The sequence below is a fragment of the Harpia harpyja genome, chromosome 5, assembly GCF_026419915.1.
Source record: "Harpia harpyja isolate bHarHar1 chromosome 5, bHarHar1 primary haplotype, whole genome shotgun sequence".
NCBI classification, from domain to species: domain Eukaryota; kingdom Metazoa; phylum Chordata; class Aves; order Accipitriformes; family Accipitridae; genus Harpia; species Harpia harpyja.
The window spans coordinates 28903484-28929018 of NC_068944.1; the positions used below are offsets into that span (position 1 = coordinate 28903484).

Consider the following 25535-nt stretch of genomic DNA (forward strand, 5'->3'; position numbering starts at 1 on the left):
CTTAATGTTCTGTTAAGTGCTTGAGTTCACATCCTTCAGTGCATCTTATGTTGTGCCAGACTAACAGCCTTCATCACACTTGTCCTGCTTATTTCTCCGTGCTGTGCTGCTTCCAGAGTGATGGTCTCCAACTGCTTCACCAAAAGAAGAGGCAGATGTGCTTCTTGGGACAGTGCGTATCTCTCTGTTGGTATTGCCTTGCCCTCTGTTCTGCTGCTTTGTTCTCCAGAAAATGAGGCAGCCAGAACTTCTCCAGGCTTCACATGCCACATGGGAAACCCACCTTCTGTGCCGGGGGTGCTTTCTTATCTGTGAGACCATCTCAAGCTTGAGTAGAAATGAGCCCAAATGCAGCTCTGGTCAGTTTTGGCACTTTATTGACAGTTTGGAGATAAATGGTCAGCACATATTTGCATTAAAAAATACAAACGTGAGTAGAGCTGGAATAAGAGCAAAATAAAAATCAACAAATATCCCAAGGCTGAAAGCGGTAACGCAGAAGCACTGTGTATACTGGGATGAAAGCCTGAAAAGGCTCACCATTGTCTGTCTGTCTTGTCACGTTGTGAGCGTAGTATGCTCCTAAGAAACCACACTTGGGAATTTTGATACCTCTGCCAGCTGGAATCGGATCCTTTCCAGGCCACTCTGGTTGAGTATCCACTGGAAAGCCTGATCTGATCCACTTAAAGTTCTTTAAGAATGAATATGGGCCTTCCTTCCTCAAAGCTGTCTTTTATGTGTTGATGGTGACCCCTGGGAGAAGGGAGAGGGTGTTGGGTAACGGCACTGGAGCAAGTTCTAAAGCAATGTTTCCCAAAATGCAGAGTGTACATCCTAACAATGAATTCTCATAAATCCAGGATGTGCTGTCATCCAGCAGCTGGAGGCAACATCTTAACATTGCTGGAAGTACATCCAGAGACTCAGCAGTGGATTCTTTTATCCAAAAGGCTATACATAATTGCTGTGACCTTTTCATCCCTTTTTGCATGACCTATTGCCTCAAACTTCCCCTATGCTAAGTCATTTACTTTCCTATATTCTTAGTCTATGTAGCTCATTATGAATTAAATCTTTATTTACTTCCCCCTTTCACCTGTTTCAGCAGATTTTAATACGTATGGAAAGTGCGCATTCCTTCCAAGACAGCTGCAAGGCTTGCCCCCAGCTGCTCCTTTGTACACTCAAGAATTTTGTCTTTGCTCACCTCATGGGCCAGCTCTTTGTGCAACAGCATTCCCAAAGTCTGGGTGAATTACCCCCACTCTTCATTCAGCCTTATCTGCCACTTCAAGCTGAGGGGATACAGTCCTTGCATTGTCCCCAATGCTTGCACTTTTAAACCATAACTTTTTTTAGGTGCTTTCTGCTATTCCCTGTTCTACTTTCAACTATACTTCCAGTTACGAAGAAAACGTTCAGCTGATGCAATTCTTGTAGCTGTATTTATAATTTATCTCTGGCTTCATCCCTTTTCTGAAATGAGCTTACTTAAATTGAGTAGGTGTAGGATACTGTCAAATGTGCAAGTATGCCATATGAACGGTGCATCCCAGAAGACCTGTAAAAATGTCAGTATTAAACAGTATATACTGTAAATTTAAATATAAACCCTGATCTTTTGTACTTCTGTGTCTCATCTTCAAAAGTGAGCGTGCTTATAATATGGCTTCAGGAAGCATAAGGCTGAGGCTGGGCAAACCTTTCAGATTGTACGTGTGCAAGATTGCTGCTTGGGGTTGAGCAGGTGAACAGGTATCGTACTGATAGCATCTTTGCTTATTCCGTAGTAGCTACCTTCGTCTCTGCTCTTACCTTGCAGCATCTATCAGTAGATGAAGGTGAGCAACCACGTTTTAAACTAGGGAAAGGAGCATGTGGAGCAAGCACCTGATGGGCAGCAGACTTGCCTGCCCCATTCCTTGCTCCTCCAGCAGCTCTGTTCACTTACGACTGCATAGGTCCCTTGTTCCTGCTTGCTTGATGTACTTGCGCATTTAACTGTTAAGATTTTGACATAGATGTCACAAGACGTCAATAGATGAGATGCTGAGAAATACCTTTAGTATCAACTGACTGGGAGGAAAACAGCAAACCCTAGGTTTTTTTGTAGACACAAAACAAACCCTATCAAAAACATAGAACAAAAAGTTTGCATGATTCCAGTGAGTTTCTGGGAGTTATACAGTAATGATGGAAATTTAGTTGTTCTGTATTATCTTTTTTCAAAAATCCTCTTTTTTTTTTTCTATTATGTGTGTCCATCGTAACTCTTTCCCTTATTTCCTCTCACATTCTCAGATAACAACTAACTGTAACCTGATTCTTTGCTGCTCTCCCTGCTGTCTCCAACTCATGTTTTCAAGCTGTTTCCTTTTTCCCCCACACCTCTTGGGCTGCTTCTGTATTTAGTCTTCTGGACCTAATGGTTCAAATTCTTTAAGACCACTCTTGTGCCAGGGGAAAAGGAAACTCCCTAGTTAACCATAACCTTTCAAAAAGCAAACGATGCTGCGAGCAAAATAAGATCTCATCGCGATCAATTGGCTTTTTATGAGCCTTCAGTGACTTCCTGAGAGCTTCTGCTTAATTATCTGATTTATATTATCTTTATTGTTTTGTAGTGTTTCTTACCTGCTACTACATGTTTTGGAAAAAAAAGCATGATTATTGAACAGACATAAATTTTGTTATCGTGCAGTGTAGCCCTACAAATAACAAAGGGTTATCATCAGAGATTCTGTGTTACAAGTCTTGCAGAAAGTTAGGGATGGAAATGCTGTGAAGTGTTAGATTATTCAGCAAACTAAAAAGTGAACCAAGTCCCTATTTATGTGGCATTCATATTGGTGTTTTGAAGGAGCATAAGAAACGAGCAGCTGAGTGTGTCAGATACCTTAAAACCAGCTGGCTGGAAGATGGTAGCAACTATCTTTATCCAGTGAAAAACAAAAGCCCCCCAAAACTCCATTAAGCCTGGTTTTGGATTTTCAAATAGCCTTTTCTAAGTTTCTCTGAGAGACTATAATGGACATGTAACAAGCTGAAAGTATGACCTCGAATTAGAAACTTGCTAATAAGAGGGAATTTTAGGACTAAAAGTATGACGAAAAGATGATAACGGAGAGCCAGGGAGTTCTGTGCCAAGAACAAGTGTTGGGTGGACTGCATGATGAGATGGAGAAACTTGCAGGTGGAAGGTAAGTCCTAAAGGTTCTCTAGCTTTGAGACCTCAAGAGTGAGTGAATGAATATGCAGTGTTACAGCAGCTGAAAGTCATTCAAAATATCATGCGTTTGGAAGAACTGCAATTGGTTTTAAAGTAATGTCTTGCAAGGGCTGGACACTGTCCTGTTGTGATAATGCAAGTCTGCTGACGGTCATTGAGCAGTCTTAACAAAAACTACAGAATATATTGCTTTGGTGTGATGTGCTGTGGTCTTTTTCTTGGCCTTCCAACAAAAGTAGCCTAGGCAGCATCTGAAAATGCACATAGAGAGCTTGATGTTGAATGCCAGACACCCAGGAACTTCGCTGAGCCTCCAAGTAAGGCAAGCTGGTGGGACTGCACAGGGGAAAGCATGCTCCAGGTATTCTAGGATACACAGAAATGCGTCAATAATTGTTAGACAAAACAAACCAAAAAACTGGTAAAAGGCAATACACATTTCACACTTGGGAAATTCCTAACAAGAATGGGCAAAATAAAGAGTCAGGAAGTCACTGCACCCTGGATTTTTTTCTTGAATTCTTTTGGGGAGTTAATTATTTATATATTAGGGAATCTCGGATATCAACTGAAGGAATTTGTTTTTTCCTTATGGGTAGGTTACTTCACGGCTATCCTGGAAAAATTTTCTGTTGTTCTCCAAAACATGTTATTGCACCCTTTAGTTCTAGACAGGCAAGGAACCTGGTCTTGGGGGACACAGCCACGGTAGGGCCTGTTCTGCCACTGAAGCATGTGTGTAGAATATTAACCTGAAAGAAATCTACAGTATTACATTCAGCCCTATTATAAGTTAGGACTGCATATCAAACCATTGCATGCTATTCTGCCTTTCTGCTGTTAAATCCAAATTACAACAGAGGGAAGAGTCAGTGGAAACTAATTGTATGGCTAATTAAAACAGTTTGAAAGGAAGCAATTGCAAGAAGAGAAATGGCATTACAGGCAAGAGGAGAGGATGGTAAATGTTTAAATATGCAGCCTTCAAATGTCAGTTTTCCTCAGAGAATGTCCCCCATATGAGAAGTCTGCTATTCAGCTGCATTCAACCTGTAGGGCAGAAAATTTTGTATAGGAAAGGTAGAGGCTGGAGGCAGTAATGCTCAGTCAGCTTTATGACAACCAGTGTGAGAGACTCGGGATTGAAAACAGATTTTTAAGGTTTATTTTTCATTTTCGTCACAAGTTCCTTGAAACGCTTAAAGGGAACGCGAAAAAATTTTAGTTCTTTTTTTCCAAAGACAATGAAGGGAGAAGCAACTGAGAGCAGTAGAAAACTTTCAAAGCACTAAATGGAGGACACAATGAAACCCAGTGAAACTTTGATTAAAGAAGGTAGTAAAAAAAAAAAAAAAAAGGATAGAAAGAAGAGAGAGAAGTCAGTTCAGTGGGATCAGTTGGCCCCACTTAAAAGGTACCTCAATATTTAGTTCTTTAAAAATGTACAGTAAAGGGCAGTAGTAAGGACCCATGTAAGTGTTCAGGTTCCTTTTTCACTGATGCGAGCTAGAAAAAAGTAAATGTTGGTATTTGGTCACAGTTGCTTTGATTTACTTTGAATTTTAATATTCATTAATTTATTGTTTAATTTCTTTATTGTGGAAGCTGAAAGAATCAGGGGCTTCTGCCACTTTTGTATGCTTATATTCCTTGCTTTTTTCCCCCTGCAAGTCTTACACAAATTCGTGTTCATCTACCTTAGTGCTTTTATTACTCCTGATGTACTTATTGCTGGATAGCACACATAACCCTTAGGCATACATTAACTTGTCTTCAGCCTTCCCTGGTTTCCTTTCCTGCCAGTTCTTCTGTTACTTTAAATATTTATTTAATCTGTCCCATACTCTGTCAGCCTACAATGTCATACATGGAGACAGCCCCGCTTTTTTCTTGATATTAAACCCAGTATCTTATACATATGCTTTTTAGTCTTTCCCTTGCATTAATTATAACCAAGTCCAGAATTGTGGTGTTCAGCTTCCCCATCTGTCTTACCAGCATTTCTTCTGAGCTCGTTTACATCCATACAGCTGTATTTATTTGTTATTGCATTGCCAAGACTATTTTGGGGTTGGGTTTTTTTCAACATAAGTTCCTAGCACTTCAATCTGAGAAGCAGAGAAGAGAAATCTCTTCATTTATTTCTTAGTACTTTATATATAGAAGTTCCCGCAGAAGTGGACAGTGGTAGGAATTTCTTGAGATGCATGTTATCTGCCAGCATCACGCAGACAAGTGCCACCTGTCTGGCTTTTCTTTAACCTCAGACCTAGTTGACTTTATTTGTAGTAGCATATACTTTTTCCTTTCTTCAGTTGTGTTTAAGGGATTCTTTGCAGTGTTTAGGGAAAATCTTGCGAGATTTGCATAGCTTGAATTATTGGAGCTCTGATAATGCTAACAACCACATACCACGTACTTCGTAACTGAAAGGGTTTTAAAATCAACTTGCAGTATTGCTTTAAAAAAAAGTCTGGGCATCTCATAGTTGAGGTACTTCATGTCTTCTTACGCAACTTGAAATTTAATTTTTAATATTAAAATGCCACAGAAATGTCATTGGTGTAGTAGTAAAAATAGATTTTGCGTATTTTCTGAAATGTGGAGTATGAGACATAAGTGAGATAGAATTTCTGTGAGCAGGAAAAGAAATATTTTTCTCAGTAGAGGATTGAGTGAAGAACAGAGAGGTCAATTTTAAAACCTTTCATTTTGTGTGATTACAGCCATGCTGCAAATGCCATTTCACTATAAGGGAGGACTTTAAAACATACCTTACCTCTTGATTTGTGCTGCAGGTCAGATTAACTAAAATGGTTATTGTGTCACCCTAGAGATTCCTGCTTGCTGCAAGACCAGACTTTAAACCCTATTTTTATTATTAAAAAGGCCAGCAGCAACAAAGACTATTTTACAAGTTCTGAGACGTTTTCATAGCAATTTGATCTTTATACACAGGTTTTTAGAACTCTTTGTACTGTGATTCTTAGCGTATGTAAAAATCAGAAAGAGGGGAGAAGGTGCATGAACATTCATTTGCCTCTTGCCTGGAGATTGTCCCCTGTCAATGCCCTTCTTGAGGAATGAATTTTGAACAGAACGTGTGTTGGACTTCTGTGTCGTGGTGGAACAGCAGCATCTTTCAGCAGATGAAGTAGGTCAGGTTGAGGGGAAACCTGCTAGTTTGTGGGTCCCACGTATGGCGCAGGTGCCCCCTGCTCCTCTTGAATTGTCATTACACACTTCTATCTTCAAGGGAGAAAAATCATCTATTTTCAAGATACAAACCTGGGTATGACAGTTCCTATTTGTATCCTATTTTAGTCAGAGACACCATTATTAGTAAGACTGGCCCCTAGAAGGGAAACAATGCTATAGATGCAGCTTCTCTATGTTATATTTTAATAAAGTATATATACTACTTTTACTGTCTTTCACTTGCTGCAGTGATCTTTCTGCCCTAACTTGTGTGCTACAAAACTGTCTGTTAAAGAAAGATTTGATTCAACATGGTTGCCTCTTGCTCTTTCCTAATCTTGTTTAGGAAAATCTGGCAGTAGTTAGCCAGCCAGTATCCTCGGGTATCCCTTGATGTTATCTGCCTGTCTTCTCCTTATCCTGTGCTTTTAACTGCTCACACAATGTTTGGACACTTAATCTCACACTTTTTAATGGAACAAAACTTGATGAAAAGATGATTTTGCTGGCTTCGGCAGGGTAATTTGGATGCCTGCCTGTATCACTTAATGGGGATCTGTTGAGTCCATTATGGAGATTGAATGTTTAAATTCATTTGTCTTAATTATGTTCTCAGAAAAATCCCCAAGATGTCTAAAATGCAATAAGACTATGATTTCTTTTTTTCTTTTGCTCCAAAACCCTGGTGAGATTCTGCCTGATACAAGGTTGAAAATGTATTGGGGGAGAGTAGATGATGGTAATAACATGTGTTTCCGACATCGTCTTGGGAACTGTGTGGTCAAAGATGCATCAATTCTGTTTCTAGAAAGCACATCTTTTTCATACCGTCCACCAAGTGTCATCCTGTTCTTTGTGTCAGTGGGTTTTCTGCCAGCACTGACCTTCACTAGCAGTGCTCACTCCTGCAGGGCTGGTGTGGTTTAATCCCAGCTAGCAACTAAGCACCACACAGCCACCCACTCACTTTCCCCCCACCCAGTGGGATGGGGGAGAGAATTGGGGGGGAAAAAAAGGTAAAATTAGTGGGTTGAGGTAAGAACAGTTTAGTAGAACAGAAAGGAAGAAACTAATAATGATAACAACAATAATAAAATGACAATAATTATAAAAGGATGGGAATATACAAAACAAGTGACACACAATGCAGTTGTTCACCACCCACCGACCGGTGCCCAGTTAGTTCCCGAGGAGTGATCCTTCCCAGCCCCACTCCCCCCAGTTTATATACTGGGCATGGTGTCACATGGTATGGAACATCCCTTTGGCCAGTTTGGGTCAGCTGTCCTGGCTGTGTCCCCTCCCAACTTCTTGTGCCCCTCCAGCCTTCTTGCAGGCTGGGCATGAGAAGCTGAAAAATCCTTGACTTAGTCTAAACATTACTTAGCAACAACTGAAAACATCAGTGTGTTATCAACATTCTTCTCATACTAAATCCAAAACATAACACTATACCAGCTACTAGGAAGAAAATTAACTCTATCCTAGCCGAAACCAGGAGAAGGGCATCTGTGTCGACAGCACGCTTTGTCAGCTTGAATTCTGTGGGGTAAATGGTGATGGTGCCTGAGGACTACTCAGTCCTCAGCCAGAGCAGCATTCTGGTACTCCACGAAGAGGCACTCAACTCACCGAGTCCCCTCTACCCCATGCTGATGCCAACCCGAAGCTCCCTCGGTCATAGCTCTGCCTCTTGTCCTTGGTCTTTACCATGGCTGCCTATCAACATCAGCTGTAAAAAGGAGAGGGGGGTCTTATTTCAATGCTGCTTCAAGCCAGTGACCAAATGTTCAGCAGCCATCCATTTTTGACATGCCTAACTGCAGTGAAACTGGTTTGTGTGTGTTTTGTAGGGTTGAGGGAGAGGGGGGGGATATGTTTTCCAATGACTCCCAGGGATGGAAGCACAAGGTTAGGCTAATAAAGGCTTTTGTTTTGTTTTTTTTTGTTTTAAGTTTAATGGTTTTGAAAGTCCTTTTCATTTTAAGTGTAATGATTCTTAAAAGTAAAGCAAATCATCTTTCCCCTTCTGGTTTTCTTTGCCACTGGAGCCTTTTTGAATTTAATCTGCCCCCAGAGGGATGCCATGTGCGTGGCATGTTGTAATGCCTCTTCTCATGGCAAGAAGACTGTGGTGTACCTGCGACCACCATGACAACTGAACTACACTTGCTAGCAGGAAGGTGTACTTCTACAGGGATGCTCTGTAGCTGCCTGTAAGTGGGGGTGGCTCCAGGTGTTGGAGGCCTGGGCAGCTGGAGCTGGAAGTCAGTGTGTGCCTCCGCCAAAGAATCTCAGCATTTTATGGTTCCTGGTTAATCCAGGGAGTGATGAAGACGTCGCATAAAAAGAGTTTCTAAGCCTCAGTGTTCACAGAGTTTGTGAAGTTTCAAGTTATGTTTTTTGATTTAGTCTTATTTCCCCCCATCCCTGATGGGTTGCAGTGTGTTCCTGAATATAAATATACATATTTAAGACTGACATTAAAGAGAATTTTATCTTAAACATTTTATGCAAGTAGGCTAGCTGGAGGTAACCTCAGACAACTGCAGAACACTAGTAGTTTTCAAGTTTAAGGGACATAAAACCTTATAGTCTGTAGAACATTCTTGAAAGCAATACTGTATATTTTGAAAAAACAAACAAAATCCCATTCAGAACTGAATGAGTTCTGATAAATAAGGTTATAAGTGTTTATACTGCACACGAAAGCAAGAATAGTGTGTGTGGTAAGTGAATGATGGTATCTAGCATTGAAGAAGTACTATTACGTTCCTGTAAGCAAAAGCCTACATAGTGTGATCAAAGCTGACTTGCAAATAGTGTTGTTTTCATAACTGAAGCATTTGTCTCATCTTCAAAAAAACCACCCCAAACACCAAAAAAATGCCCCCCCCCCCCAACTAGTCTCAACACATGTATGTCAGTCTTGCATTCCCTGATTTTTGCTGAAAAATCTTGAACATGCGTATAGTTTGAGTCTTACAGGGGTGGATGTCCTTTTAGGAGTCTTGCACTGAAATACCATTTTGCTTTACATAGCCTAGCTGCCGCAGTACTTGATGTGAAGCTGCCAGCATCACTGAAGTAAGAATGAGTCTACCTAACTGAAGTAAAATAAGACTTGCAAAAAACGCCCCCCCCAAAAATCAGTCCTCCTCCCCAAAACACCGCCCCAAAACCCCACAGTATTTCTGTATTGTGGATGTGTCTTTATTTAAGCAGTAGCAAGTGGGGGAGTAATGCCATATAGGTGCTACAAGCTCAGTTCTTAACAGCTGAATTTCTCCAATTGGGATTTCTGAGAGCTGAAAGCAAGCAAAAACACAGTGTATTGCAAGCTTAGTAAGGAAAATATCTGTACTGACTGGATGAGGAATTCCAATTAATTGGTTTTATGATTGTAGGGGGTGGAGGGGAGTAAGGGAGGAGAATTGGATGCTTTGCTACCATGATATGGCTGTACTTTCTTTAAAGATATGCACACATATCCATGCAGAGAATTCCCATCCAAACAATTTTGTAAGTCCTGGGAATGGGGAGAGCATGGGCTAAGGACCTGTCCTAGTTGCATGTCAGATCATCTAAGGGTTAACATCAAACCCAGAGGTTTGTGTTTAAGGACAAACTCAACCGGAGTAAATAGAAAAGCTTCCTTCTCTACAGAGAGAGAAATCACTCCCCTCCACCCATGCTCCAATTTGGATGGCTGGCAGATCTAAAGCAGTGTGGTTGAATTAGCAAGGTGGCCAATCCAAGCTAGTAAGTCTGTTACCAGACTTGACTGGGCCAAGCTCCAGAGCAGCTGGCATCTATAGTTATCAATTAGAATGAAGTAGAATGATGTACCTCAAAACGCAGAGATAAAACCTTTATTTTTTTTAATCCTCTTGACTATGGGTTTCTCTCCCATCCCAAGTTTACCAAACCCAGGTAGAAGTTGTTTCTAAGGATTTCTTCATGTTGAACAGGTTTTGGAGGTCAGTGAAAATAAATATATGCAGCGTATCTCTAACTTGCTTCAGATACACCTGAACATCCAAATATGTACTGAGAAAAGAAAGAATATCGGTGCACTGACAGCATCCTGTTCAGTTGGATAATAAGATGTTTCAGAATGGCAATATTGAGTGCTGGTTTCAGGTAATACAGCATGAAGAAATTGAGTGTCTTGCTTGTGCAGTCATGATTTGAGATTTTGAATTAAGAATATGCCCAGTTCACAGAACTCGGTAACTTCAGCTTTTAATACTAATCCAGCCTCATAAACCAGTTCTGATCAATTTTTTCTGTTAATCAGAAATAGCAAAGCTTATGAGCTGTGGAACCAGCAGCAAGGCACCTGTTAAGGCTGCATTGATACAACAATGCGATCTCCATAAAAAGTGTTACTTATACAGTGCTATTTCTAGGGTCGTTAGTGTTTCAAGGCTCTAAGTGTGACTGAGTATTGGAATCTGTCAAAAGTGTCCAGAAAGACAGGAGAAGATGCTGTGAAATACATTGTTTCAGTAGGGATTGCAGAGCTGTCTGAAGCTGCCATAAAGAGAACAAGACTTTTAGGATACTGTATATTGTAATTGATGGAGGTGTTTTCCTTTTCAATTAGATGCAACAGTTGGAGTTAGCACAAATGCAACAAAAAGAAGCCAACCTCACAGCTTTGGCAGCCATTGGACCAAGGAAGAAAAGACCATTGGATTCATCAAATGTTGGATCTGGGCTGGAGGTACGGCGGTGACTTGCATGTTGTATCTTCATACTGAATTATTTTTATCCTTCCCTGTAGGAAGAAGTGAGAATTCCCTTAGACTAAATGGCTGGTTACATACTGTAAGAAAACTAGTCTGTGTGTTAGATACTTGAAAGGATTGTTTCTGGTAAATTTCATGGGGATGTTTAATTGTGTGTTATAGGAAGAACTGTGGATAAGAGCACTGTGTGTAAGGGACTGAATGAAATGATGGCTCAGAGAAACTTCCATCTGCAGTGGAGGGTAACGAAGCTGTGGTGGTCTTCCACAGCAGCTAGTTGTCATGGCCCCTCAGTTGAAGTCACGATGGCTGTTTTGGATGGCTTTTGAAATGAGAAAGAGGAGCAAAACTGGCACCTTGGCTCTTGCTCTGACATTTGGCTGGGGACTTTTTTCCATGCACAATGCATGGGGACTCTTTTCAAATATACTGTGAGTTTGCCTTGGCTAGATCCCTCCAAAAATCAATCAATAAATAAATAAAGCTAGACCATTCAATTCCTGCAATGACCAGATCACCTTTCCTGGCTCATGCTGCATTTTAAAAGTGCCTTGGAGGTGCTTTTAACTAATCTTGGTCTGAACAAATCTCTTAATGTTGTGCTGGTGATTAACTGTTTCTGGGACCTGGGAAGCTTATGGGGCTGCAGAAGTTCTTTCCAAGGAGAATGACAGCCTACTTCTGTTAGCGATCATCTTGGCTGGAGACGGGAGAAATGTGTTGCGGGCTGTCATTCAAGTGTTGTTGCCAGTTTTGCCCCTTGTTCTCATGAAGCCTCAATGTTGCTCAAGTGAACGGCTGGTTGGCTTGTGGCCCAAGCACAGTGAACAGAACCCTGGAAAGTAACTCCTGTTTGGAAGAAGTGGTGGTAAAGTTGTCCTTTCTGATAAACCTTAAGTCTTTTTCATTCTTGTGGCCTAGGAAGCTTAAATACACGCTAGGATTGAAAATACTCTTCTGGCATTTTTGCATGCTAGAGTCTGGAAAGACCTCATATAAAGCTAAATTATTTGCAGTGTAACTGAGACAGTGGTGGCATCTGTCCTGTAGGTTTTCTCTCAGCCTGGACTGTGACAAGAGACCTCTCTAAGGAGGTGAGGTAGACTTGTTTCTCTGATTTTTTTTTCCTGATGTGGAGACACAATTAGCTCCTTGAATGCTTCCTGTTTATCGCAAGTAAACTGAAGGAATCTGTATCTAAACAAGATGCAGAAAGCAGTGTTCCTAGCTGTTGAGCAGCTATTCTTCACTTCTTTGAAGTTTTTTAATGCGCTTTCACGTGAAGCTGAAGGTATAGTTATTTTTTTATAATACCACTGGAAAAACTTGAAAAAATGAGTCTAGCACAAGAACAGTTTTCCCCATCCTTTTCTCCTCTTCCCCCAAGCTTCTATCGAGTAACTATTCCTGTTCTTCGTAGTGGTTTTCTGTAATTATCGCCGGATTTGTTTCTGAATATTTAACAAGTCTGCCTGTTAAGTATTTTTCAGTTATTTCTCATCATCTGCAGTGTGTCTGCTTTATTAAAAACTTCATGAGATTGTGCAAAAGACAGAGAGATAACAGTGTTGCTATTGAAAACTGGCAATCCATTCTTTATGTTGCCGGTTTAAAAGAACGTGGACGTAACTTGCCTAAGACTGACCAATAAACCTTGATAGCGTTTTATTGTCACAAATTTACCTGCTGTATTTTGAGTTGCTTCTCATATAGGTTGCCTTACTAGACTGAGTTGTAAGGGCAGTAGGTGAAAGTAATTCTGCCAGTGAAACTTACTTTTGTTTCTTGCATGCAATCTTGCATTCCAGTGTCTAGTACTTAGGCTTCATGCTACCAGAAAGCAATTCTCTGCAGACCTTTTTTCTTTTTTGTGAAATTATGCATGATAGCAAACTTGAGAAGGATGTTTAGACTTAGACGTTTAGGTGTCCCAATATATCTAAGCAGGATTTATAAAAGCCTTAAGATTTCTCATGTAGAATAAAGAATGGTTTTGACAAACACTCTCTAGTTCAAGAAGCAGAACGTTTGTAATACATTCACGATAACATGGCAAAACATCCTGAGCAGTAAACAACATTCCATTCTTCAGAGATGAAAGGAGGTCTTTGAAACTGAAAGCAAGTACAATATGGCCTTAGGCTGATACGCATTTGGGCATCTTTAAAATCATCTTTTTGGGCAACCTGTCTGAGAATAATTTAAACAGGCAGAATGTACTTTCTCATTTCAAGTTGCAAATACAGACAGCTTTACTCTCAAGTAATGTTAAATGTTAGAACTTCCTGACTGCAATGGCAAGGAGTAAATCTGTGCATAATACTCCTTTGACCATTTTTATTTTTTTTTAAAGCCTAATATCTTGGTAGACAGGTTTGATGGAAGAAGTTATTCCTAAATATGAATGATCATTTGACAGGATTGAATGAAATCACTGATGCTAACTGCATTTGTTTTTTTAACTAAGACTTCAACTTTCCTTGGATAACATTCTTTGTACAATGTTTGTATCTCTTATGTCGATGTTAGAGCAAAGTTGACTCTGTTAAGCTTCTTTTTATCATTGCCTACTGCAATAATTAAAGGAAAGGAATTGTTTCAAGCCATTATTGGTGTAGACTGAAGCCCTAAGGTATTTGGGGAGACAGGGAAGAAATACTCACAGTATGTATTAAAAAAGTGAAACTCCGTAAGCAAATCTGTTATATATTTGCCTGCCTTTATTCAGTACCAAAATGTAATGGGTACTGGAAAAGTCAGCTCAGCAGACTGGGCTGGTATGGATCTGCTGCCTTCTGTTGCAGTAACAGAAAGTGTGAAGGGCTAAGAACAGCATTTTGTTAGCATATCGTGTTTCTTTTCTCCACAAATGAGTATCTCTGTTTTATTGGGATGGTTCTTCAGCCCTGGGTATCTGCTTCCTCCGTACTCTGTCACCTGGTTTTGCACCTCTTCTGGAAAGTTTTTTTCATGGGATAGTTGAATGCCTGATTCCTGCACATTCATCCTGTCTTGCTCTCTGAAATTCTGCTTTTTTTACTTGGTCTTTTAAGGAGACCTAATATAGATTATTTTAATCTGGGAACTAGAACATGTGGTGATATGAGCATAGTGTGGCAGGTAGCAAATAAAGAAAGAGGTTCTTGCCCAGAGGAGTGTCTGTCAACTAATTTGGACCTAAAAGCAATATAAAAAGGGTAAACTATATCTTGCCATGATTATTGCTTATGTATCAGTAAACTTGAAATAGCAGTAGGGGCAAATCCATGAAGATCATGGAATGAAACAATAAGGCTAATGCTCTAGGCCTAATTAAAAAAAAAAAAGCATCAGTATAATGGGAATTCTTTTCCCTTTCTGGTTGGAAACACTCGTTTGGGTAGTTTTGCATGTTCTCTTCACTGCAACTTAACATTTGAATGGTATTGTTCAGAAAGAGTAATTTGAGAAAGCCCTGGTAAGAAAATCCCTCTATTGTGAAAATGTGTTAATTGGTGCTACTTGTATTCCAGAGGTGGTAATATCTTCATCTCTCTCATTCTGGTCCCTCTGGACACTTTTGGATACAATGAGGGGGAGAGGCCTTTGGATTTGATTCATATGTGTTTTCGGGTTTGTGTATTTATTACTTACCTCTTCTCTCCCAGTTTGGGGGCATGTGGTGAACAGTAATGAATTAAAGGGTGGGAAGAATTGAAAAATAATTTGACTTGAGAAGGGAGAACATTTCTAAAACAAATCAGAAAAAAGTAAACTTGAAGCCACAGACTTATTTTCCTGATTCTGTGTTGTGTTTCATAGTTTTTATTGGTTAGTAACATGCCCCATAATGTTTCTAATGCTGAGAAATAGTCAAGGATTATTTTGGATTAAGTTTTACTGCTTTTCTGATGGCAAAACTATTTTCGAAACAGCTTTGTCTCATTCTCGCTGTAACTGGAGTCTTAGAAGTTTGAAAACCCTTGCGGATACTGCAGCTTTTTTTCAGCGAGGAAACAGGCAGCAGTTCTGAGTCCTTAAACTTTCTTTCCTTCTATCCAAAGGTGTCCCAGGTCCCAGCTCATCTTTGGTCTTGAACTGAAAGCAGTATACTTGTGTGGTATCATGCAGAAGGGAGGAAAAAAAGTCCAGATAGGTTTTTGAAAGTGGAGTTAGGACACTGGCTCTAACTCTTACGGTCAGCTTCTGAAGACTGTGGTTGGACCATTCTTCTGCTTTATACAGGAAAACTTACTTGGATGCCTGCACTTCTGTGTAATTTTTGGGGGGAGACTGCTTGCTTCTCATCTGTTTTCTGGCTCAGTGATAACACATTAACTACTTGGAAGTGATGCAGTCTGTCTCGCCCCAACACGCTGCTGGCGGTGGGTTGTTCACTTGCCTTCTTCCAGGTTGGTCACATTGACTGTCTTGGGGGTAAATCTTGTGTCTTTTCTTTTTGCCTGATCCACTGGTGAAGGATATTTCCTCCTTACAGATACTGCTTGTGGCTGTTCTGTCCACTGCCAAGACTGGCTGCTCTGTTAGTAAGTGTGGGTCTTGCCTTGCCACCCGTAGTCTAGCTCTGCTGTGGAAACTTAGGCTACTGCAAGTAGCTGCTACAAAAGTAAATGATGCAACTGATATCCTGGGGTCAGTGCGGAGGCATTCAAGCACTTTATTTCTGTCAAACTCCTAGCTCTGGCCAACATGCATAAAATAATGTGATACTTCCACGGTGAAGCACATCTAATGCAGCAGTCCATGAATAAGCTTGTATTCTTCTTGTGGGAAGAAGTTTGGCAAGAAGAAATAGGAGAAATGTCTTGTTTACCACACTGGTCATTGTTCCATTTTTAGTATTGATGGTGGGTGGAGAAAACAAGCTTGTCATCTTCTCTTCTAGGGCTAGGTCTCTGCCACATCTGATCATTATTAGCAGAACTTAAACTTACCCTTTTTGTTTACAGCTTAGGATGCTGGTATTCATGTTGATTAAACATTCTGTATATGGTGCTCGTTTAAGCTTTGGGAATGCTCTTTAGGCTGACCTAGGAAGAACGAAGCCTTTGAGCAACAAGTCCTTTTCTGCAGATTAAAAGAAGACCCCAACTCTTCCAAATGGTTGGGGAAGAGAGATGTTTTGTTTTTTCCACTGTGTGACAATCAAATCGCTTTCAGTTTTTTGGCATTTGCGGGAGGGGCGTGTGGTAGTTAAGGGGTATGTGGCTTTACACTCTTATAAGTGGTAGCTGTAGAAGTTACTGCCGCCTTTTTGGCCATAAGCTTTTCTGATGAGAGGCTAGCACAATTCATCAACTTCAGTAGTGATGTTAAGGATGTTACTCTGTCTAAATGTGAATTAAATGCAGAAATTGGCTCTGTAGTGAATGATGATAGGTTTGCTGCTCCCTGTATATCCATGGTGTGCAGAGAGGCTGCTGGCTGGTGCTTGGCGTTGGTACACGATAGGCTGCTAAAATATTTCCTTAAAAGCTGCAGAAAATGAATTTAAAAGCAATCAATTTAAATTGGACCTAGGCTACTTGCATGTAAGTAGGTGTTCAGAGCAAGGCTACAAAAACTATTTCTACACTTGAGGGATTTCCCTCTCTTTCTGTGTCTCTTTCTGTCTCTACCAGCCCTTCCCCCAGCCCATAGGTCTAAAGTGATACAGGAGGTTTTTGGGTTTTGAGGTGGGGGTGGGGTGTGTGTTTTTGTTTTTTTCCTACTTTGCATATGCTTAATGCATGCAGACTCTTGATTTCAGTTCCTAGTTCTTATTCAAGCTATCAAACAACTGAAGAGTCTATGGCGTGGTCATACCTTTAGGGAAGAGGGGAGCTAAAAGTGTACTGCAATTATAAAATATGGCTTCAGCATCTTACTTACCTGCTGCAAGACCTAACTAAGCACAGCCCTGTCAGCTAGAGAGTTTCAATTTCAGCGCCAAATTTCCTGGCTGCTGTCAGTCTAGGCCATACACTAGATGTGAATTTTTTTCCCATGTTAAATAGGCAAAAATATTCTTGACTGCCATTCACACACTTCAGAAATACAGTTCATTGGCCCATATTGTGCCTTCTCTGTGCTAGAGATGAACTTAATTCTTCTTATGTGTGAAAGATATCTGCAATTTAAATGACTAATTGCATTGTAGCTTTAGGCTGAACATATTGGTAACGCACAAACGTTGATGACATGTGAAGGGTCAAGAGATTTATAATTTAGTTGACAATACGTTGCTTAAAATGATGTGGCAAAGAGCCAGAAAATTTCAGCTTAATAATTGTCTATTAACTAACATGACATATTTGTATAGTATTCATTACCTCCAGGTACAGATTAAGCATCTGATGTAGCCATACAAAGTGACATGCGTACATGAATCTTGGGCATAATAGTGAATAAACTGACATTACATTTGCAGTAATTTGTTTCAATATGTAAAACATGTTGTTGCCTACATTTGAAAGGACTTGTAGAATGTCGTAATGAAATCAGAGGAAAAATGTGTAGTTGAATAGCTTTCTCTATTATATAGATCTGACAGCTTCGTGAGGCCTCTTTGTAGGCTGCAGATAACATCATAAATATACATGTTTGTTTTCAGCTGCACAAGAAGCAGCCCAGAAATAGAGATCTAAAAGCCTTTCAGACATTGGCCTGATTTACCCTAATGATCTATAAGGTTAAAAAAAAAAAAATCCCCAAAACCCCAACCACCTAGCACAACCAACTTATTTTAAAAAAAGAATCATGTAAATATTGAGTAATGTCGTATTCTAGCATTGTGAATGTGGGATTATTTCTAACAGACTGAGGCTTGTTAGAATAGGCAGCATCAGTAGGCTGGCTTGTCACCAAAATAATATCAACTTCTTTCATTTTCTTTTCTCTGGCCTAAATTAGGCACTTAGTTGTACAAGCAAAACTGTCACAATTCTGACAAGATCTCTTCCTTCCCCCTTGCCGCTGGGGGAGACCCAGGAAAGTGTTTGAGGACTCCACAATGTGTTAATGGCTTTTTAACCTTTTTTCCTCCTGTGAGACAGGAATGTGTTCTGTGTTTTACAGCTGGGAAACTCATGTACAGGGTACACTGAGATAACACCAACCTCAGTGTGACCCCAGGTGACAGAGCTGGGGGTTGAATCTGGATGCTTTTGCTCCGATTCGCTAGGTGCTCTTACAACCTTTCAACAACCTCTCTGCTGCGCACAGCTGTAATTTTTCAGTGTTTGAAGATGTCGCTGAAAACTGTCTCGTGACTTTGCTTCCTTCTGCTGGTGGCATTTTTATAACGTGCAGCAGAGCTGCAATGACAGTTTGCTCTCTTGGGATCTTGACTCTGGGACTGGGATGTGTTTATGCCACACCAAAAATTGAAATGAGAACTCTTGGCTTGTCTTTTAACATTTAACTGAACACTTCGCTACCTTAAAGCACCCCCTCCCAAGCATTTAAAATTTTGAATGTGATTGGTGTGAAGCCACTGAACTTGAGAAGGGAGCATGTACTCTGCCAGGAACAGCTCACTGAGCCTGACCCGAACTTGGTGGGAAGGAAGGTGTCTGCAGACCCCTCTGAGCTTTGTATCGGGGCCTGTAGACTAGCTCTGAGAAACTTTGATATCCTTGTCAGTACCTGTGATCCAGACTTGTAGATCACATGCTCCAGATACCTTGGAGACTAGGAATAAGGTGGTGGTGGTAGCTCAGGTAAAGGAAGACCCTTGTCGTGAGCTGTGGCTCTGTATCAACTTCACTCTTGCCTTTTCAGAGAGAGCTGGTATTTAATTCTTGGTCCAGCCACTGGAGAGAGCCCTAGAGATCTTAAAAGAGGTTTCAGGAGCAACCTCTCAACAAAACTAGCTGCACAACAGGCGTGGGACTACAGCAGGAGCTCCACAGTGTCTTATGCTGCCAAGATCAGTGAGAGGAACTGATCTCTGTCAGGTGTATGTAAAAGGATCTGAGGATCAAGAAGGGGCGACAGCGTGTTGCTTTGGCAAAGCTGCTGATTTGACATGACTCTGAGGATAGGCCAAAAGCAGGACAGCAGCTGTTGTGGCCTCCTGGGGCTGGTTTTAAGGCAGCTGGTGGTCTCGGTACTGTGAAGGGTGGTTTCCAGTGGTGCAGAGCCACATTGCAGCAGTGCCTTACCTGGCTTACGAACAGAGTCTGTCAGCTGTTGATACTGAGGTTGACTGGTAGTGTTTATGCTGGTAGTTATCCCTCCCAGGCTGCATGTACTCTGTGTTGTTTCTCTTTCGGAAGGAAAGCAGGGTGCTGGGGGTTCAGTGAAAGGCAGGAACTTCAGGATACGGCTGATGTCTTCCAGTCTCCCCTGGAATGTTTCCAATTTAAAAAAAAAAAAAAAGAGAGAAAATGAAAAAAGACAAAATGCAGTTGCTAGGTAAGGTACTAATAATTAGATGTTGCAGAAGGGGGGTGCAGGCTGGTTGCAGTACCTTTTGCCAGAATTGGTTCTACAGGGATGCATTTTATATTCACTTATCTTTGTACTTGTCTGTGGCCTGGTTGAAAAGCAGCACTTTTCACTTCCCCTCAGAAGAGGCTCACAAAGCTGTCTTAGGGTAGGCTGAAGACTTCTGCAGTGAAGAAACTGCCAAAATAGCAAGATGCAAGCGGTTGCTGCCCAACTGGGAGCAACGTAATAGAGATGTCTGGGAGCAAGGAGTGGGCTGGTGTTGTCCTAATCAGGGTGTATAAGGTCTCAAAAGCAGCATGGGGAGCTTCTGTGCAGGAAGGGGTATATGAGATGTAAAGGAGAGGACTGCTGACTGTTGCCTAGGGCCAGACAAGGCTGACTTGCTGCCCAACAGAGGCGCTTGCTCAAGAGGAGGCTCTGAGAGCTGAGCACCCTCCCCTAAAGTGTCCCTTGTGTCAGCTGGAGGGCTCAGAGTTGGGCACTTCTTAAATAAGGTCTTGGACATTAACAGAGGTGCCTATGATGGTTCATTGTGATGCACAGATGGCATCTTAATTTCAAGTGTTTTCACTTTTTGTTTATTACAAAAAGACAAGCAGTACACCCTCCACTGCTTGGTCCAAAGTCCAAAACAAAACCATGAAAGGCTAGTGTTTCGATGCAGCTGTGGAGGACAGTAGCTAAAAGAAGTTAGTGCTCATCCCCGTGTAAACTTAGTTCAGAGTGAGTTCCCCAATGCAGTCCCAGTCTAGACTGGAATGACCTAGGCTGTCTGTTGGCTTCTTTAGTTTTAAACCATCATGCACTTTGAGGGAAGGACTTTTAACTTGGATGTGGTAGCAGCTGCTGGTTTAACTATGTTCAGTAACTACTCAAAGAGCCCTGGCCCCTGAAATGCTGTACTCAGTACCTCTGATAAGCTGGTATGATGCTACATAAAACTTGGAAGTATGACCTGGCTGTCTTAGCAAACAGGAGTCTGGGATAAGCTTTGCCTTTGGATGTGATATTACAGCATAACATCGCTTTACATCTCTGCACTGGGTGCGATGGGTAAGAAGTTAAGAATAAACAAATCCATAACTCTGTCTCAAATGCAGGCAGCTTGATGTTTCTGCCCTATTGTAGCATCTTGCAGTTCCAACAGCTTCCAAAGCAGGCTGGGGGATTTGTGCTATCTGCCTTCTTTTTGTAAAGGAGTGAACAAGATTGAGGTGGCTTTGGTGTCTTTTTAACGGTAAGACTTCTAGTCTAATGACTATTTAGTGAGAAAATACTTTCACCTCAATAAAGTTCTTTGAATTATAAAGGGCATTGCTGTTGGGTTACTGAAAACCCTTGGGGTTTGTTTCATTTATAACATTGCCTCAGGCCTTCTGCTGCATCCTGTTGGATTGACCTCCTTTTCAACCCGTGCTGGCAGCTGCATTGCAGAGCTATCTTTTCCCTGGATCCTTCAGGGTTGTCATATGACAAACTTGAACTGTGACCCTTTTGTGTCTTACCAGGACAGCAGTGCCCGCTCTGTGTGATGTGGCCAGCAGTCTTCCCCACGCACGCATTTGTTCCAAGCCATTTAACAAACTGAAAGTTTAAAATGATGGCATTTCGTAGTGTTTAATAGTATCGACTGTAAAGCAAATGAAATGGTGCTGAATACCCTGCATGCTGCTAGTAAGAAATACAGTTTCCATTTCTGCAATATGCCCTGGGTTTTCTGTGGTTAGTGTGTGCTCTCTGGTGAATCTCTTTACTTTTTAAATAAATTTCAATGCTTCCCCCTCTAACAACAGTAGCATTCACTGCTATAGATATTCCAGCACTGGTATTTGTTTCTAATATATGGGGGTTTTAACCAGATTTCTCTAAGCAAAGTGGGCAAAGTCATTTTGCTGAAGTCTTGCAGAGAGTATTAGGGTAAGAATTGATATAGTTAACACGGCATCCAAGCAACACCATCTCCAAGTGGTGTTGATGCTGGCAGGCATTGCCTTGCTGAAGTTACAGAGACTGAGCACTCGTATTTGTACAAATTGCATTCATTACCAAGAACCCTCCAGTAGTGATAAGAGACTGGCTGTGTAGCATAGATTGGCTCCAAGATAAGTAGCCAGTCTATTGTGCAGCTCATGGTAATCTTCCTCCTCCCCGCCCCTAATAATAAATCTTGGGGCATTTTGGAATGCGTGGGGGTTGCTCATTCCAGTAGCCTGAATGTATAACTACTAAACATCATCAGCTCCTACCAATTGTGCTTTCATAACCAAGCGAGGCAGCCGACTGAGATGGATATGCTCATATACAGTGTTCTGAACATGCAGATGCTTCGACTGTGTGTATTTGTTGCTCCCTTAAAGGACAATTCACAGGTGATGGCCAGGGTAAGAGCTTCTCCTGGCCGTGTTTCAAGGCTAGGGCCCACTCGCAGTGATGGTTTTCTTCAAGAAGAGATGTGAACATCTGGAACTTGGGGGTTTGCACATGGGAGTAAGAGCCATGCACAACCTGAGGCTCTGCGTAGGAACTGTGGTAGTACCTTCTTTGTAGTTAGCTTGTCCTTTCTCAGTGCAAGTGTCTATGTAGTATGACTTCAGTGAAATGGCAGTTATTTATCTTACCATAATAATATAGTTTTAAAGAAAGATAGAATTTTCTAGTTGCTTTGACTGAAATAGACCACCAACTGGCAAGTGCTTGCTTTGTCTTTTAAAGTATCTAATGTGCAAGGACTTCTGGATTGCTGGTTTTCAAGATGTAAAGCTGAACATCAGCAGGCTAGTTTTATGCAAGTAGACAGTATAATCCAACCAGTTCAGTTAAAAACTTGTCTTTACATGGAATTCTAATATTTTTTCTCTCTCCCTCCCCCATTTAGGGTTTGAATGGCAATGGAATTGCTCCTGGATCATCAGGTTTTAGCCTTATGAAACAGCTGCTCTGTCCAAGAATAACCCGCGTCTGTCTCAGGGACTTGATATTCTGCATGGAACAAGAGAGGGAGATGAAGCATTCTCTAACCTTGTACCGTGCTCTTCTGAAATGATTTGAATTTTACATTTCACCTTGCTGTCTACTGCCAAAGAAAACACTGAAGCATTGTTGCACTGTCTTGAAATTCCAATTTCTGGAAAATGATCCGTTGTAAGGATAACTCTTGTTTACAGATAAACATTTTTATTAAATACCTAACTTAGCACCTGTAGGGTTTTTAATAATGTTTGGTTTAAACCAGTCTGTAAACCAGTGAAAACACTGAGCTACACACACAAGTACCTGACTACCTGCTTGCATTTAACTGTCTTGCAGGCTCTGAGGGCTTGATATGTGTCCTAGTTTATGTATGTCGCTTGCTTCAGTACTCCAGAGCCTGCAACATCTGTTCTATGTGTAGTGCCTTCTTCTAATCCAACCTTATTTAGGGGAACCAATAACACTTTAAAGGCACTGCATAGCATGGCAACTGTATTTAATCATGAACCAGCAGTCAGTCAACATGCTAATGTATTGCCTATCTGACTCAGCATCTCCTTAAATTTTCTGGGTTTAGAATTACTACTGGATGCTCATTTGTGAGAGCAAAGTAGCAAGCGAAAGGAATGAGGGGTGCTTTCTCCCCCCAAACCTTGCCTCAACTGCCCTCCCCCTTTCCCCTGAGAAAGTGACTGAGGGAAGGAGAACAAATCGATGGTTCTTGTGATTGAAGTACATCAGACAGTGTAGTTAGGGTATACTTCGATGTTTGGGGAAAGTCTGGTGTTACTAAACTTGGAATACAAGGAGCGCAAGAGTAAAAAGGAAGGGTGAACAGAAGAAACAGTTTATCTTTCTGCAGATAAAAAAATAGCATTGAACTTGAGCATAGAGGTAGATGAAATGGACAAAAGCAACCTGTGCTGACTGCAAAAAAGGGAGAACCTGAGATGCATTTAAACTTTGCAGCTGCAGACTCTCTTAAGGAGAAGCAGTGTTTGCAAAGCACAGGATTCACAGCTTTATTTAGAATATTGATTTAATACCTTAATGTGGTATAACAGGGAAGCTTCCCAAATAGAAAGTATTTAGACAGTTGCCTGGTTTCCATTCAGTGAGGAGGATGACTCTGGACTATTAAGACTGCTAGAATAGATTCAAAGATTTTCTACTTGCTGGTAAAGACTGCCTTGTGGTGGAAGGAAAACCCTCTGAGTCACTCTTCTCCCCAGCCTCCAAACATTTTGCCTCCCGTGACACAGTGCTGTATAGCATGGCTGTTTCCCAGGACTGGTGGGAAAGGCACTGACTGTATTGAATGGCTTCCTGCTGAAACTTTTTTCTTTTAAGGAACAAGCTTCCTATGGTTATTTGGCATGCTACTTCAGAACTTGAAGCGATGATTCAAATGCCCTCCACTGTTAGAACCACTGCAGATAGTTACCAAATTCAGTAAGTTTTGAATCGGTTATGGGTTTTTTTGTTGGAACAGTAGTAAACAACTCTAGTACATGAATGCTGTAAATTATTTATATATGTGTATATAGCATATATATATATATAAGAAAAGCAGTACTTTGACTAAGCTATAGTTTGCAAAATATTGATGGCATCAGGCAAAATTGTTTTGTATAATTAAATGCTTAGCTTTACTTTTTATGTAAAGTGCAGCATTTTCCATATTTGTGTACTGTTATTGATCAGATGTTTAAAATTATTTTAAATACTGCATTAAAGCAATTATTTTATTAAAAATAATAAATCAGCAACTTTGTTTCCTAACATGAGAAATTCAGCGTCTGAAGCTGTCATCACCATGACTAATCGCGTGCCTCTGAGAGCGAGCCCCGGCTATCTGCCCATCACAGTAATTGGCATGGTTGCCTCACGTGACGTATTAACGATAAACATCTATATTTTAAGGTTTTTAAACAGAACTAGGTGACAGAGCAAAGGATTACTTGAAGGAGGGGGGTGGGCAGGGAGAAAAAGCAACTTCTCATTTGTCTGATTTCCCCCAGTCAGTCAGCACAGAGGCTGGGGGGGGTTTGTTGTTTTATTTTTTTTAACAGCTGGGCACAGGTGAGCACTTCGCATGTGTTCTGGGAAGTAAAAACACAGGAACAGTCCCAGACTTCAGCAATGTGCAGTGGAAGCATTGTCCTCAATTATTTTTAAAGCAACTCACAATTAATTAAGTGCAGGTTGGAGACCAAAGACGAGCATCTGCATATTGGCCTGCCTCTTCGTCTTCTTTAAACCAATGTGATACTAAAATGAAAGGTGCTGGAGAAAATAACTGAATTGATAAATAGATACAAATAAAGTACGATAGACAATTCAAGTGTTCTATGGCCTGCCTATGATGCAGATTGCATGATTTCATTGCTGCCATAGCAAGTTGTCTCTTTCACCAGTAGTTCTTCCCTGTGTGCCACCTCTTCCCCCTCAAAACACACCCCAACCCCAAAAATTTTATTCTGTAAGGAGTAGCAGGCGTTTTCAGAAAGGTTTTTCAGCAGGTCTTTGGGCCTAGTTTCAGACAGGGACAGACAAGGCCTTGGTGCAAAGACTAAAAATACTTGCCTCCCTCCCAAGGATTCAGCCTGCCTCTCATTCGAGCTCAGCTTTGCTTCTGAGAAGAACAAGTGTCCTCTAAAGTGGCACTTAGGAGACACTTGGGCTTTGCTCAGCCACACCAGGAGTTAAAGGAGAGATGACCAGGCGTTCACTTCCCCCCTTTTCCCCAACCTTGCTGCCCTTTATGAGAATAATAAAATCCCAGTAATAAGGTGATGAGGACAAACCCTGCCATCACGCTCCCTTGCCTCTTAGTTCTCGGCATGCTCCTGTTCAAGCTTGGGAACCTAGCAGCAGAGCCGTCTATGCCACCGATTCTGTGAGGGGTCTAAAGCTTGCTCCAGGCGCTTCTTGCTGTCCAGATGGCC

The 25535-nt window shown here is 41.2% G+C and overlaps 1 protein-coding gene across 2 annotated transcripts in view; it reads left to right on the top strand.

Moving 5' to 3' along the window:
• Positions 1–24280, top strand: part of TAF4B (TATA-box binding protein associated factor 4b) — a 77696-nt gene extending 53416 nt beyond the window's left edge. For both annotated transcript variants that reach the window (XM_052788549.1, XM_052788551.1), the window contains exons 14-15: positions 11040–11159; positions 22493–24280. In XM_052788549.1, coding sequence (XP_052644509.1) covers positions 11040–11159; positions 22493–22660 — 288 coding nt within the window. In that variant the 3' untranslated portion in view covers positions 22661–24280. The remainder of the gene's footprint in view (positions 1–11039; positions 11160–22492) is intronic.
• Positions 24281–25535: the final 1255 nt, after the last annotated feature.